This window comes from Neodiprion pinetum, chromosome 2, assembly GCF_021155775.2.
Source record: "Neodiprion pinetum isolate iyNeoPine1 chromosome 2, iyNeoPine1.2, whole genome shotgun sequence".
Taxonomy (NCBI): domain Eukaryota; kingdom Metazoa; phylum Arthropoda; class Insecta; order Hymenoptera; family Diprionidae; genus Neodiprion; species Neodiprion pinetum.
The window spans coordinates 11,055,422-11,070,327 of record NC_060233.1 but is presented as its reverse complement, the minus strand read 5'-3'; the positions used below and the strand labels follow the sequence as shown (position 1 = coordinate 11,070,327).

The window sequence follows — 14,906 nt, the reverse complement described above, 5'->3', positions numbered from 1 at the left end:
AGGGAAAGCTATTCGTGTAATCTCATGCTAACGATACGACGAGGCAATCGGAGTTCTAGACATCGATTTTTCCGATCTAACCTCAAATTCCCGGGTTCGAAAACGAAGCAGCCGAAATTCGGGACAATATTTGACCTGAATTTGATTTTTGACAAGCAACTTGCCGTTTTTAAGAACGTTCGAGTGTTTCGTTCGTTACTCCGACACTTATGTATGGGGCATTCCATCCTAATTCGATCAAACTCTGACTCTTACAGCATTCGATTTCTTTGTTAATTTTTAATAGCGTTTATTGAAATAAGAAAAACACTGTGTATTTATTTGAGATTCTCATTCTAAACAAATTTTGCGATAAAAATGGTTCAATATTAATTACCGCTGATTGGCGCACATTTACAGTTGCTTACAAATTCCGATCACCACATCAGATCAGTAAGCATTAATAAAAATTTATCTCAGGCCCGGTCTTGGAATCTATTTTATGCAAAGAAAAAATATTTAGATAATCTCAGACTCGATTGAAACAGTAAAAATATCCTTTAATGTGAAAAATAAAAAAAAATTACTTTTCACAAAATTTATTGTTTACAATTTTTATGAAAACACTTCGGTGAATTCCGTGTCTATACGCTAAAATTTATTTTCCATTGTATTCCTTTCGGAATTTTTCCCTCAATTGCACGTACGAGAGTTTTTGTGTACTTTTATTTTTTTAAAAGTACTTTCTTATTGTTACACTAAGGATTTTAGTTTTCGACTCTAACGATACTATCAAAAAAAAAAAAATGGGCCGATAAAAAATTAAAATCATTTCAATAGAAGAAAGTTACAAACTTTATTCGTATTTACAAATTAACCTGACGCCCTTTGATCGTTGTTTTTAACCTACGAAATCTCAGGGGTTTAAGGCCGCTGGATACCTACTGATTTTGTCAAACTACAGGGTGAAAGTTAATTAGACTGACGCCGCCCATCGGATTTCGCTTAACTCAGGGCTCACCGTACTCCGAGTTCACTTCCGCTGCACAATGGTCCATAAGGTAGAAACCCTTGTCAGAAACTCACGGGAAAGCCATTCGATCGACACCTGAGCTTATACCCCCGAAGATTTCGGAATCGTCTTCTATCGATCCCGAGTCAAAGTTATGTCATCCGTGAAATTCGCCTTGATTCGCAGAATTTCATCAAATTAACCTTTGGAAAAAAATATTTCCGAATAGTTCACATATTTCCAGAGTTTTAGTCGAGAAGTAAAAATTTTTGGTCAACGTTTTTTTTTTCGGATATTACGTTTAAAGCGTTCGACGAAATCTCTGTGGAATATTTCGCAGAGTTTTTAAATTCTGTAACAGCGATCGCACTGTGATAAGAAACAATCGCAAAGTCGATGAATGATATTTCGGTTGAGCTGCAGAGACTCGGAGCAGGTTATTTAATTCCCTCATTCGCCGCTAATCTTCGACTTTATTAACCCCAAAGGACGCGTCAAACTTATCACAGACGATTCGGTCCGTCTCCCCGTCTCACCGTCATCGATATCTCTAATTATTCATCAGATTTTACGTGACATTCGGTTTCTTATTTCCCATCAGCAGAAAGTCGCAGAAGAGAGAATAAATAATTGGATCAAGATCGTCTGTTCTCATACAATATTGGTTATAATGCCTGATCATTGCGGAATTATGATCACTGATGGCTTGAATAAGAAAATATGAAAAAAAGGATATAATATGAAAGCCTCTAGTGCTTGTAAGAATCGTTGAGAAGCAGTTTTTGTTCCTTGAATTTTGAATTCAATTTTTATCCCAACAAATTCTTCGTCGCCTCAACGACAAATTATTTGCTGGAAGTAAATATTTTATTTCTATCCAACAGTAACTGAAAAGTGTATTTGCGACCAATTGAAATGAAATTTGGTCCTATTGGTTTGGTAAGATTCAAATTTTGATCATCCCACATGGTCAGTACTACCATACAAGTAATTGGTAATGAGTGTTTATTTTATATGGCTTCTGAACTTCGTCATGGTCAAGGCGCATGAGAGGCTACAAACGTGATTTCAGTATACTTTACGATCATTTAATCATTTGAAATCCATTTACCATCAAGTTTCTCTTTCAGTCGACGAAGTGACACCCGGAACAATGACTTGAATTTCATGAAATCACGAATAGTGACAAGCAATTGGTCATGGACCTTCCGACATTAACGATCTTGAAAACTTGACGAACGGCCAAACCATTTACCAATCATAACAATGTGAACTCCAGTAAACTTTTTGATGATGTAAACATTTGGAATCCATTTACCATAAAGTTTCTTCTCCGGTCGACAAAATGACACCCGGAAAAATGACTTGAGTTGCATGAAATCACGAATAGTGACAAACAATTGGTCATGGACCTTCCGAAATGAACGAACTTGAAAACTTGACGAACGGCCAGACCATTTACCAGTCATAACAATGTAAACTCCAGTATACTTTTTGATCATGTAAACATTTGAGATCCATTTACCATAAAGTTTCTTCTCCGGTCGACAAAATGACACCTGGAAAAATGACTTGAGTTGCATGAAATCACGAATAGTGACAAGCAATTGGTCATGGACCTTCCGAAAGGAACGAACTTGAAAACTTGACGAACGGCCAAACAATTCCCCCATAACGAGCCTCACTTATCAGTGTCCAAAGAATTCACTCTCCATTTTTCGTCCATTCTTCCAGACACCGGACGAATACAGAGTGGAATACGACTTGCGCCGAGGTGCGGAGTACTCGAGGTTCCACGGCTACACCTACGATGGGATATGGGCCGTGGCCTTGGCCATACAGCACGTGGCACGACGGATACGACACTTTCGGCGCAATCAGACAGTCGCAGACTTCAAGTACCGCGATCAGCTCTGGGAGATGCTGTTTCTTGACGCCCTGAAGAACACCAGCTTTGAAGGCGTCACGGTGAGTGCGGAAAGCCCAATTCTCCTCCTCTCGAATCCTTTGCTTTCGGGATTTCATACGACTCCAAAACGATTGACCGAATTCTCGAACTGGCAAAAGCGTTTCAACAACTTCAACCTCATCCGTGAAAATCGGTCTTTGACTTCGTCTTACATTTTTGGGACACCGCTCGACCATCGATTTAAGCGAAGCGCGTATATTGATATTCTTCTCCACTCTTCTCGGCCTCAGGATTTGGCCTCGAATAATCTTCACTAAAAAACCGCAAATCCGAATAACCAGGAATATCACAAACATCATTTATGTGATATTTTTAACCTTTATATTTATGTATTTGTGCTTTCTGTGAGTTAAGTATTGAATTAATTAGCCAAAAAAAAAAAAAAGTTTACAGTCGCAGGTTAACAGAATTAAAGTAATTTTACATAAAAAATAATATAAATATGGCATATCATATTTTTTTGTAGTTTTATTGGAAAATTTTAAAAATTTTTGATTAGCGTTATTTTTGATCGCTGATATCTTTGAAACGGTTGATCTGAGGAACTTTAATCTTCAGACGTTTTTTGTAGAGCGTGAAATTTCCTACAAATCCTTTTTTTCAGATTGTTGTTACGATGAACCGTTCCAAACTAATAAGAATTCAAAGATGAAAAAAAATAATTTCCCGTGTTATTTAAATGGAAAATAAAGAAATGGATAGAGGCAAACCTTACTATTGACATTAAGAGCTCATATTGGCGCAAAAATTTTTGTTTTCAGGTATACTATCAATTTTTGGACACCGTAAGAAAAAAAAAAAAAAAATTCGTCTTTTTTTGAAACACCCTAATATATGTACATATCAAAGTCAGCCAAGGAATATCTTGACTGTGACAACATAAGTAGGTCGGGACGTAGACTCGCCGACCGGGGTAAAAGAAGGCACCAAAGCCCCGAAGGAATCAAGTCTAGGGAATTGATCCTTCGAGGATCGCTGGGAGAGAATTTTGACGTCCACGAGGGTAGCCGAGAAGATCCGAGGCACGTTTCGTTCTGAATTCGCTTCCCTCTAAATTCGGATTCTTATGCTTTGCAAGAGTTACCGAGTAGAGACAAAATAGTCTAGGAAGTTTTAGCATCTCTGAAGCATGCGGGGCTGGCTATGAGGGGAATAAATTCCGCCCCATTTTCTACCCCCGCATCTCTCTGACACTCTCTTTCTCTCTCGCTCTCTTACCCTCCGTTTCTCAGACATCACATTTTCTCGAAGCGAAAGGGTTGCCGAAGAATGAACACGCCATTGGTCTCGTATCGTTTTTCGATTGATACCAAAATATGTCGCAGCGTAGAAAGATTAATTTTTATAATTCATTACACCGGTGAACAAGAATTTTCAGTCCGGGTTCTAGACGTCAGATTTTGATTTCTCCCACGTAACTGATAAAAGAAAAAACAATTTTATTAAATAAAGTTTGCTTGTGTAGAAAACAGAATGATACTTCAAATTTCAAAAAAAAAAAAAAAAACTTACCTATTTTCTCAAACGTTTATTGTAAATAACAATTCAACAAACTTCAGTTTCGTATTTAAATTTTCGAATGAAAGTGAATTAAATGCGAAACTGAAGTTTGTTTAACTGATTTTAGATTTATATAAATATGAATATTAAATATATACTTCGGTCAGGGAAAATTTGACAAGTTAATTTGATTATGTAACTTGAATCATTTAGATGATAATCCCTGAAAATAAATTTTACTTGATTGTAAGCGGAGAAATTCGTCAATTGACTTGATGATTTGTTGGAGTAAACTGAAGTGGGAAAAAAAAAAACTTTAATCATTTCTAAGTTTTATCGTACATCTCTTTTGTGGCAATTTGGGGTTGACAGTTTTCAACTCTAACGATCGCGTATTTTTCAATTTAAGGTGAATATGATAGCGCTTTCCGTTAAAAATATCTCTGATCTCCCCTCGCGTGTTCAAAAACCCTTGAAAGTATAAGTTAAGGTCTGAATTTATAGAGAACGTTCTCTATAACAGCTGGCACTTTTTTTCGCAGCGGAAATATTTTCCTTATAACTTTCAAGTTTCTCTACCATCACGTACGTAATTTATAGTTTAGAAAATTGCGGTCAAATGAGTATGAATAAATGATAAACTAACTTTTGCGTATTATTAATTTGTGTAATATCGATCGAGTATATTATTTGTCTACTTTGACGAAAACAAATCCAAAGATCTTGAATGAAATATTTTCAATGCCAACAAAATGACGATTGATTCGTAAAATCAATTTTTCAACTTTTCTAGATTTTTATGCCGCCATTTTCATTCGCGTAAGTCTTTAAAAAAACCTTGTCAAACAATATGTTACATTAATTTTCGAAGAAAATTAATTTCTTGACTATTCGCGAAACATGGCGATCAAATACGACGATAGAAAAGTGTTGTTAATTCTTCTGCTCTCGTTCGTTGAAAGAAAAATCATTTGATTCGGCAAAAAAATTGGTTAAGACGATAATTAAAACGGTGTTTGAATAAAACCCGACGGAACGGAGTTGAGAAAACATTTTCCTCGCCTCTCGCGGTGAAGTATGATAAGATTTGCGTACCTTGTGAAGGAAATCTAACTCGAATATCAAAGTCTGAAAGGTTATCGAAACGTCGCAACAACTCTGAAGTGAGGTGAATTTTTCGCTCGGGTTGCTCTACGGCTGCATGGAGACGGTTTTGCGGTTGATTTGAATCGCGGGTATCTGCAGTAAGTAGTTTATCGAATGCACATCAAATATCCCTGCGAGCGCCGAGTTCCATGGTGCCACTGTAGCCACAAAGGATCGGCAGAGGTAAAAGGCAAATCTGACTGCCGAAGGCGATTCCGTTGAGATACACACGAGGAAAAGTTCGGTTGCAGGACGAATATTTTCACAGCTTCGATTCAAAGGCCACTCGACGTGAATTTCAATGTGATTCACTTTCCTTTTCGCAAAAGAAAGAAAAGAAAAAAAAAAAAAAAGAAAATGATCAAAAATTGTGTAACACGTTGAACCACATATTTTCTCTGTTTTTGAGTAGAAGATAAAAGAACGTATATGTAATTATTTTTTCAAAATGAGTACTTTTGATTTTCCATTTCAATTAATCAAATGAATTAGTAACAAATAACAAACAATCGATTCTTGAAATAAACTGTCATCGTGTTATTACAAAACCAACGATTTTTTTTTTTTTTCAATTGTATTTTTTAGTTACGTTTCCGAAGTAAATCAGCCCCAACCTCTCTTGTAAAAGAAAAACGTTCCACTCTCATTTTTGGCTAAACATTTTCTTTATTTTTTATAGAGCGAAATCCAAAAATCTTAACGAAGAATGAAAAATGGTCTTCTGTAAGATAAGAGACAGATGCGTGACACATGACACAGTTTTTTATCAACAATTCTCCGAAGTGTAATAAATTAAAGTTAGTTTCCTTAGAAAGGAGTCTTTGTTGAACAAATGTCAAAATTTATGTGGTTTAATTAAAATTGTTCGCGTTCGTTTATCTAATATCGACCCACCACAATTACGGTTGAACAATTACTGCGCCGACATTTATTGCCATAAATCTAAGAACGACGAAGGTTTGAATTCCTATGGCTTTTATCGCGAGAAAGGAAGTCGGCGTTTATCAATGCTACGTGAAGCTCAATTACGCATTAACCAGTTTCTCATCTGATCGCATAATTTCTTGTACATGACAACAAAATTATATCTGCTATCTACGTTACTGGTAATTTTCACTGCGTGTATTATACTCCCGTAAAATTTCATCGTTATTTGTTTCAGGGTCCCGTGAGATTCTACGGAAATGAGAGAAAGGCGTACATCCTGATGAAACAGTTTCAAAGTAAGCATTTTTTCTATTTAAAATCATAAGCGAACGTTAACGGCTGGCAAGGATTTTAATTCCGGAGAATCGTTGAACTAAAATCTGGTACAAGTTAATTCGAAAAGTATCATACTAGATAAAATTGCTACAATCTTCTCGGATGAGTATTTCAAAGTATATTCTACGCGTAAGTATTATACTAATTTGACATTCGTAACTTTTGGAATGTTTCATCGGGAGTTCTAACAGAATCACGTTTTTGGGTGGAATTATTCATTCATCTTCTTTTTTTTTTTAACAAATCTCCGAAGGTTGGAAACCTACAAAACTCATGAAGAACCTTTCGCTTTTTATTCCGACAACGTCTGGCACAGTTCCCTTGAAGCAGCTAATTCGATCCCCTTGTTCAAGACAGACTGCAGTATCACACACGCGGTGACCTTAGACCGATATTGATCGGTACGACGAAAACAATTTCCGAAAACATAGTTTAGAAAAGGATATTTTCGAGAGAAATTTTCCCGCTAACTCAGTCCTACCACTTATATTTTGTGGTAAAATATCACTGGAAACTTTGAATCAGGATCAGATGGATGCGATTCGATGGAAAAGGTGCCCGAGCGAATTCAGACCCTTGGACTATTTTCATCATGGGAATGACCGTGAAACATTTCACATACATGACGTGAAACGTGGTGAAATCTATACTTGTAGCTAAGCTTCCAATCAATCGATTCTTATAAATCGGGATGGGACGGTCGGTAATATTTTCTTATACCCCTGTCGTTTTTTCGCGGCGTGAGTATTGATCGAAAAGAGTGCTTACACGTATATAATATGTATATACACACAGGTGCGCGTGAAATATAACTTCCGTTCCGAAGCTTATGTATGTACGAAGGGCAAAACGCCAAACTGTTCCCCTTGCACGTAATAACAGTACCACGGTACCTTATACCTACAACCTTGAGGCGGGGAATGGGTGGGAATCAGTTCTTTCAATTTTCCAAACGGTAATTAAGGCTCGTCTCCAAGGGGAAGGAGAGAAGCCGGTAGGTAGAGATTAAAAAGTTTCCCCGGAGTAAAATCTACGCTTATAATCAGGACGACCGCGAGCCCGTGTAACTCAATTCCATTCGCCTCCGTTCCACTTGCTCAACAGTAAACGTCGGTTACCGTCTCCTCGCAACCTGGTGTAAAGCTTAATCCAACACCGGGAACAACTGCCGGCCAATAAAATAAACCCTTCTACCAGATGTTGGCGGTACGCAAACGGTACTCGGTGCAACGCAATCATGATCTACTTCTTTGAACTTGAAATTAAAGGTCTTAAATTAGCGGTTGGAAACGGTGTTACACCGGCCAGTTGTTCGTATTCTCAATGGCCTTGGGTTGGAAATTTGATGAGTCGACGCAGTGTGCGCGGCAAGATGCCCAACAGAGCTATTTTCAATTTTGAAGAAAGGCTCGACGCGCCGAGGAAATGGGGGGAAAACGGGACCCTGGGGAAAAAAGGGGACCTCGTGATCAATCGGGATTCCGGGGCATAATGGGACCCTTGGGGAAAATAGCGTCGTGGCAAAAAGAAGACCCTAAGAACAAAATGGAAGCCCGAGCAAAAATGTGACTAAGGAACGAAATGAAATCTTGTGGTTAAGATAGAATCGTTGGAAAAAATGGGACCCTGGGTGAACCGAGACCCTGGAGCAAAATGGAATTTTCACACGGGCAGCCGTAGCTAGGAAAGAACAGGATCCTGGGACAAAACGGGGCACAGTGGAGTAATGGGACCTTTGTCAAAACTGCAACCCTGGAGCAAAATAGGATCCCAGAGTAATACGGGGAACTAATGGAAAATGGCACATTGGGGTAATACAAACCCTTAGAAAAAATGGAATCCCAAAAGCGTTGAGTAATTGGGATTTGAGGGAAAAAGGGGATCCTGAAACGAAATGAAACTCCGGTGCAAAACGAAAGTCTGGGGTTAAATAATCCTCTATGAAACAAGGGGACTCTGAGACAGAACGGGATACTTTGACAAAACGGGACTGTAGAGCAAAATGAGTTGTACAAGAGATGAACCATTTTTTTAAGCTCGCCAATTTCGCGCTGCTTCCCCTGAAGTGAAAAATAACACTCTATCTCAGCAAATTAAGTTAATGATAGAATCAAGCAAAGTGGTAAACTATAACAAACATTGAAAAGAAGAAAAACTATTTCGGCACATCGCAAATCGGTCGAATAGTCGTATTGGACATTGGAAACAATTAGACCATATTGAAAAAACTGTAATATTTGGAATGGATTTGCTTTCTGCAATACCATTTCGTCAAAAGAATATTGCAATTTTATTTGTAGCGTACTAAAAAGAGTCTGGTGGAAAGAAAGTATCGTGTAGAAACGAAGTCCGTTTCAAATTTTAATGGTCGTTTTGTACAATTAACCTCAGTCAATGACTGTGGCATAGAACCCGGTGGATGGTATGTATGTGGATGGTATTAGCATAAGTTAACAGCTGCGAACACGCATACGAATGTTGAATAAGGCGGCGTCGTTCCAGGTGGTAGCGAGGTCAAGGTTGGCGAATATAACGGGGTCACAGGTGAACTGGATCTCACGAGGGGCCAGCCATTGGAGTGGCGAGGCAAGTCACCGCCGAAGGACAGAACACTGCATATTATCGAGCACTCGATGGTGAACACAACTATTTACGCCGTCTTGGCGGCAGCTGCCAGCGTCGGAATTGTCATGGCCGCCATTTTCCTTGCCATTAATATCAGATACAGAAATCAAAGGTACGATACCTTGCGTTTCACCCTTCATGTTGCGAAGAAAGATTCGCGCAGTGATGTAAAGCTGGTAAAATTCAAAAAATTTCTCTTTGTCGCGAGCGCAACAAATTCTTAACAAAAAATAGTTTTCCCATCGCATTAATTGACTTTCATCGTATTATTGGGATATGAAATATCGAAAGATGCCATCTGGCGGCAGGAAATTGACTGCGCTACTGTCCGTATTTAGTTACAAAAGTCATTCCTTAACCTGTATTTCGCTATTAGTTGACTCAATGTTACACGAGAAAACTGTAATCACTTGCACGATGCTTTCCGTCTCTTTATACTCCCACGATTTTGGTTAAACCGTTGCTAAACATATCAGCTGATTCTTTGGCGCGACGCCATATTGGGTAGGAAAATCGATCGTCTTTGAGGTCCGTTTTTTCGTGGGATTGAAAGATATGCTCCCGCGTTTCAGGTACATAAAAATGTCTTCGCCGCATCTGAATAATCTGATAATCATTGGATGCATGCTGACGTACAGCAGCGTGATATTTCTCGGTTTGGACTCTCAGTTGTCATCAGTGACGGCATTTCCGATTATTTGTACAACGAGGGCGTGGCTTTTGATGGCTGGATTTTCACTCGCCTTTGGCTCGATGTTCTCAAAGACGTGGCGAGTGCATTCGATATTCACGGATGTGAAATTGAACAAAAAGGTGAGGCGAGGGGAGGTGAACAAGGCGGCTGAACTCCTCAGGCTAAATATACAGTCTTCGATTTCAATCTTGTGCAGGTGATCAAGGACTATCAACTCTTCATCGTCGTTGGCGTTTTACTCATTCTCGACTTGGCAATCATGACGACGTGGCAAATAGCCGATCCCTTTTACAGAGAAACTAAACAAATGGAGCCATACGTGAGTTTGGCAATATTCAGAATCCAATTATCGCCTAACATGTTCTCTGGGTTTCTGATTTCAAGCGAGTCATTAGAATATTTCCTGAACTGATATTATAAAAAAAATGTGTCGGTTAGAAGTCGTGAGATTTTGACGAGGTGACAAACTGGCAACTTCTTATTGCTTGTGAATTAAGCTATATTAAAAAAAATGACCACGAACGTGATTCTTTGAATTGGAATCCATTTTTGTTTTATTCCAATAAATAAAACTTGTAGCTATCGATGTGACACGTTCAGGCGATTTCGAATTCTCTAATTATGCTCATTTTTTTCAGAGTCACAGCGCTTTAAATTTCCTAGAAAACAGAACTTGAAAGAAAAAAAAAAACAATACAACATCCGAAGTTTCCTTAATTTTCCTTGATGTCCGCACAGCGGCAAGACTTATTTTAAAAACACTCGGATTCCATTTGAAAAAATTTCTCTCACGTCAATATCTCGACCACGATCAATTTCATAAAAACATAATCTTACCATTTTGAGTCCCCTAAGCTTTCCATTGAAATATGGCCCGATGAAACCGTTACTTTGAAGAGTAATCTAGTACGACTTGCTTAAAATGGAACAACCTGCATTCAAATAAATTCTCTTACTGATATTATCGTGAAAAAATTACGAAATTTTCAGCCTCATCCTTCCAGTGAGGACATCATCATCATTCCCGAAAACGAGTACTGTCAAAGCAACAGAATGACGATCTACCTCTGCAGTATATACGTCTACAAAGGTCTTCTTCTGGTAATACAAACTTGCCTCAACAACGATATTGAATCCGAATTTCTTTCAAATTATTTTCATCGTATGCTTTCTGATTTTTGGACCTGTGATTTTGGATTCTCAACTCCATGTTCCCTAAAAGACGAGATCAATTTGTGTAATAACTCAAATTTAGCGATCAAATTATTCACTAATAGAAAGATTGGGGCACAATATTAATCAAATTTTTTTTTTTTTTTTTCAAGCATTTTTCATCCGTGTATCTATTTACCTATTCGTTCGAAAGAAATGCAATCTCACGGGGTCAGCGTACCGGAAATAATTTTGAAACAAGCGTTGACATGAAATGTTAATCGGTAACTCGGCATGTATCATTTAATGTCATTTTACTAAAAACACTCATAGGTAAATATTGTGTTCAAAAATACAGTCGAATTGTATGAGTGATTTTTTGAATTCCATTAATTTTGCAAGGTATCAGATTAGCGCGCCACGGAAATTTTCTTTTTTGAAATAATGAAAAGAATCAAAATAGTTGAAATAAAACTTTTGAACGCTTTAGCCTTATCCGTTTTTGAATTCTAACGTGATCCTGATCGCGCAAAAAAAAAAAAAAATGCAAAAATTTCCATGACCCTTGAACCTCGGTGATTAATCAACCGTGTTGCATTGGTCACTTGACATTTGTAAATATAATATCCGCGCACCGTAAATGACCTCAATAATAAATGAATTATTTTGCGCTCTGGGTAGTAGCGATAAAGTATCTGGAATCACGCAAGGATTCGGTGAACAAGGTCAAGGATATTCTAGCAACCACTTTCCGCCCCTGAATCTAAATGTGCAAAATTTATTCTTCATTAGACGGTTTCGTTGCACAGATATTCGGGGCTTTCCTTGCCTGGGAAACTCGGCACGTCAGCATCCCGGCGTTAAACGACAGTAAATACGTTGGTATGAGTGTTTACAACGTTGTTATAATGTGCGTTACCGGAGCGGCGATAAGTTTCGTCCTTGCCGACAAGCAGGACGCCATGTTCATAATCCTCGCCGTTTTCATCATCTTCTGCAGCACGACGACTCTCTGCCTCGTCTTCGTGCCGAAGGTAATTTTAATCTGTTAAGGGGATATACAGAGTGAATTCCTAACGACTGCACGCTCCGTCGTCTGTTGAAATTCAACGCGCATGCGCTACAATCCGAGAGCAACTGTCTGCCAGGGCGACCAACTGTCATAAATTTACACAATCCATATTTTTGAGGTTAGAGTAAAAATGCAAGTTGCAGGTGTAAAGTACCAGTGAAAAACTATTTGCAGTTTCTTACGAATATTTCGCAGAACGAATTCATAGTCTGTCGAAACTTTATTTTTCGTTGATAATATTGTAAGCTTAGATTTTTTCTGACCAAGTGAAGTCAGAGGTGAGAATCTGACCAGTTTCTAGAAGGCCACATATTTTTCAGAACTTCATTTTGCATCTCGCATTGAAAATCATCCGAGTTTTGATGCTTGCGCGTATTTTTTTTTTGACGATATCGCGTTTTCATTCAAATTGAAACAGTTTTTCTTTTTGAATGCGGCTGAAAAAGTTATAATCTATCTGGAAAAAAACATTTTCAAGTATGTAACCGTAAACTAGAATTGTGGAAACTTTTCAAAAATTTTCAGAATTATTTAGGTTTTCACATAAATCTATCGTAATCAAATTTCTGCGTAAGAATTGAAAAATTTTTACAAAATTCTGAACATCTGCTAGGATTGAAAATAAATCTATCGGAGAGTTTCAAATTGGTAGCTGTCTCAGTCTGTTTCACCTCGAGACTGAAATACGAGGAAAGTCCCACGCGGCTCACGTGACCCACAGTATTGAACCACTTTGAGGTTTCCCGCAGCTAATTCCGTCTGATGTGCTAGCGATCCTCATTACTGTATGAAAATAGGGTAAATTATCCAATTACAGCTGATAGAGTTGCGCAGAAATCCGCAAGGGTCTAGTGACAAGAAATTTAGGCCAACGTTGAGACCGACTTCGAAAACTAGAAGGGACTCGTCGGTGACTGAGCTCGAGGAAAGGTTAAAAGAAGCCAAATCGACGAATCAAAAATTCAGGAAACAGCTGCTGGATAAGGAATCAGAATTGCAGGTGAGGCTCACATTCAAGATTCGTTTATTGTTTCGGTACTTTTGTACTTTTGCAGCTTGCTCATTGGATACATGGATTTTTTTCATTTATCATCACTTCAAAACCTTGCCATGAATTCAAGTATAGGTGTAAATTGTTTCCGAGTAAACGTCGCGGTATGTTGGGTTGCCTATCACTGGGGAGAAAAAATATCGGTAATACATCTTACTGAATTATCGATAAGTATCACATTTAAATCCCTCGCGAGTCAGCTGGAACTGCCCGTGTTGCCAAGTTGTGTGAATTTAGCCAAGCATGTGTTTCATTGTTTATAACCTATGCTGAAGTGTTCAGTGATCGCGTTCGGAATCGAAGTTGAAGTGATTATACGAATTGACTTGACTAAAGTGATAATGACTCGGAAGATCTGTTTTACCGATATTTGTTCCCCTCAGTAGTAGGCAACCTGACATACCCATCATCAATTTCTATTATAGCCGTTAACAAAACAAATTCAAGTATTTTGAAATTTTGATCCCAAGTTCGACGAAAACCGGACTTTATACTTGGCCGTCCTGATGTTTTTGGTATTCAGAAAATTTTCCTGAAAAGGCAAATGCGATCTATATGAAAATTTCACCGACAAGTTCGTTATCCTCAGATTTTTAAATAAAAATCTTTTCCACTACAACGCTGTATAAAAAATATCAAAATCGCGATGCACTGTTTTCTTCGAACTTTGAAACACTATAACTCAGCCGATAATCATCGGTCAAGCAAATTCAGAAAAGCCTGGATTTGTGAAAAATCGGTTTATGCTTAACTATATTTCCACGGCGCCAATTTCTCGCAAATGATTCGATCACAATTGTATTGGTACAGCTGTCATTTTTTCTTCTCAAAACTGGGCAACTTTCGTCTGAAGTTCTTTTCTAAAAAATCATTAGTTTGAAAGGTGTTTCTAATGAATCAATTAACGGTGTGATGTTTGGCTGAAAATCGTGACGTTTTATTGATTTTATTCCAAGATAATCTCAATTTGAGTATTTATCAAATTAACGTATCTGTAAGCTACAAAAATCTCTTTAAGTAAACAAAAATAACAAACACTGGTATCATAAAAAAAAGTTCAATAGATATCATGGCTTAATTTCAAATTGTTTAAAAATTTTTGAAAATCTAGTAGATTAGCTCGAGAAGACTATTTTGTACAAAGTCATTAAAATAAATTTTCTTTCTTCCCAGTAATGTTTTTAATACTTCCAATCGATCCATTGTTGGAAAATTAAATTTTAATCGATGTCGAAACGATTACAACTGAAAATTGTTTTTAGCGAATTTGTAAGAAATAAAAGTTTTGAGAATAAAATCGAACGCGTTTAATAAATTTATAAGTACTTTGAATGAATTTAAAAGAAAGCATCGATATCAAAGCTCGTGTTTACAATCACGGTATTTTATATTTTATCGTTTTCAATGAGATTTTCGTAACATAAAAACACAATAGTTTGATAA

At 37.6% G+C, this 14,906-nt stretch overlaps 1 protein-coding gene across 4 annotated transcripts in view; it reads left to right on the top strand.

The window, feature by feature from the left end:
- Nucleotides 1–14,906, top strand: part of GABA-B-R2 (gamma-aminobutyric acid type B receptor subunit 2) — a 187,492-nt gene that overhangs the window by 157,227 nt on the left and 15,359 nt on the right. For 2 of the 4 annotated variants that reach the window (XM_046609721.2, XM_046609720.2), the window contains exons 6-13: nucleotides 2,726–2,959; nucleotides 6,769–6,829; nucleotides 9,372–9,606; nucleotides 10,067–10,307; nucleotides 10,385–10,507; nucleotides 11,179–11,289; nucleotides 12,150–12,374; nucleotides 13,230–13,412. In XM_046609721.2, coding sequence (XP_046465677.1) covers nucleotides 2,726–2,959; nucleotides 6,769–6,829; nucleotides 9,372–9,606; nucleotides 10,067–10,307; nucleotides 10,385–10,507; nucleotides 11,179–11,289; nucleotides 12,150–12,374; nucleotides 13,230–13,412 — 1,413 coding nt within the window. Of the gene's footprint in view, nucleotides 1–2,725; nucleotides 2,960–6,768; nucleotides 6,830–9,356; nucleotides 9,607–10,066; nucleotides 10,308–10,384; nucleotides 10,508–11,178; nucleotides 11,290–12,149; nucleotides 12,375–13,229; nucleotides 13,413–14,906 lie in introns of all 4 variants that reach the window. The other 2 variants (XM_046609718.2, XM_046609717.2) reach the window with 1 other exon arrangement.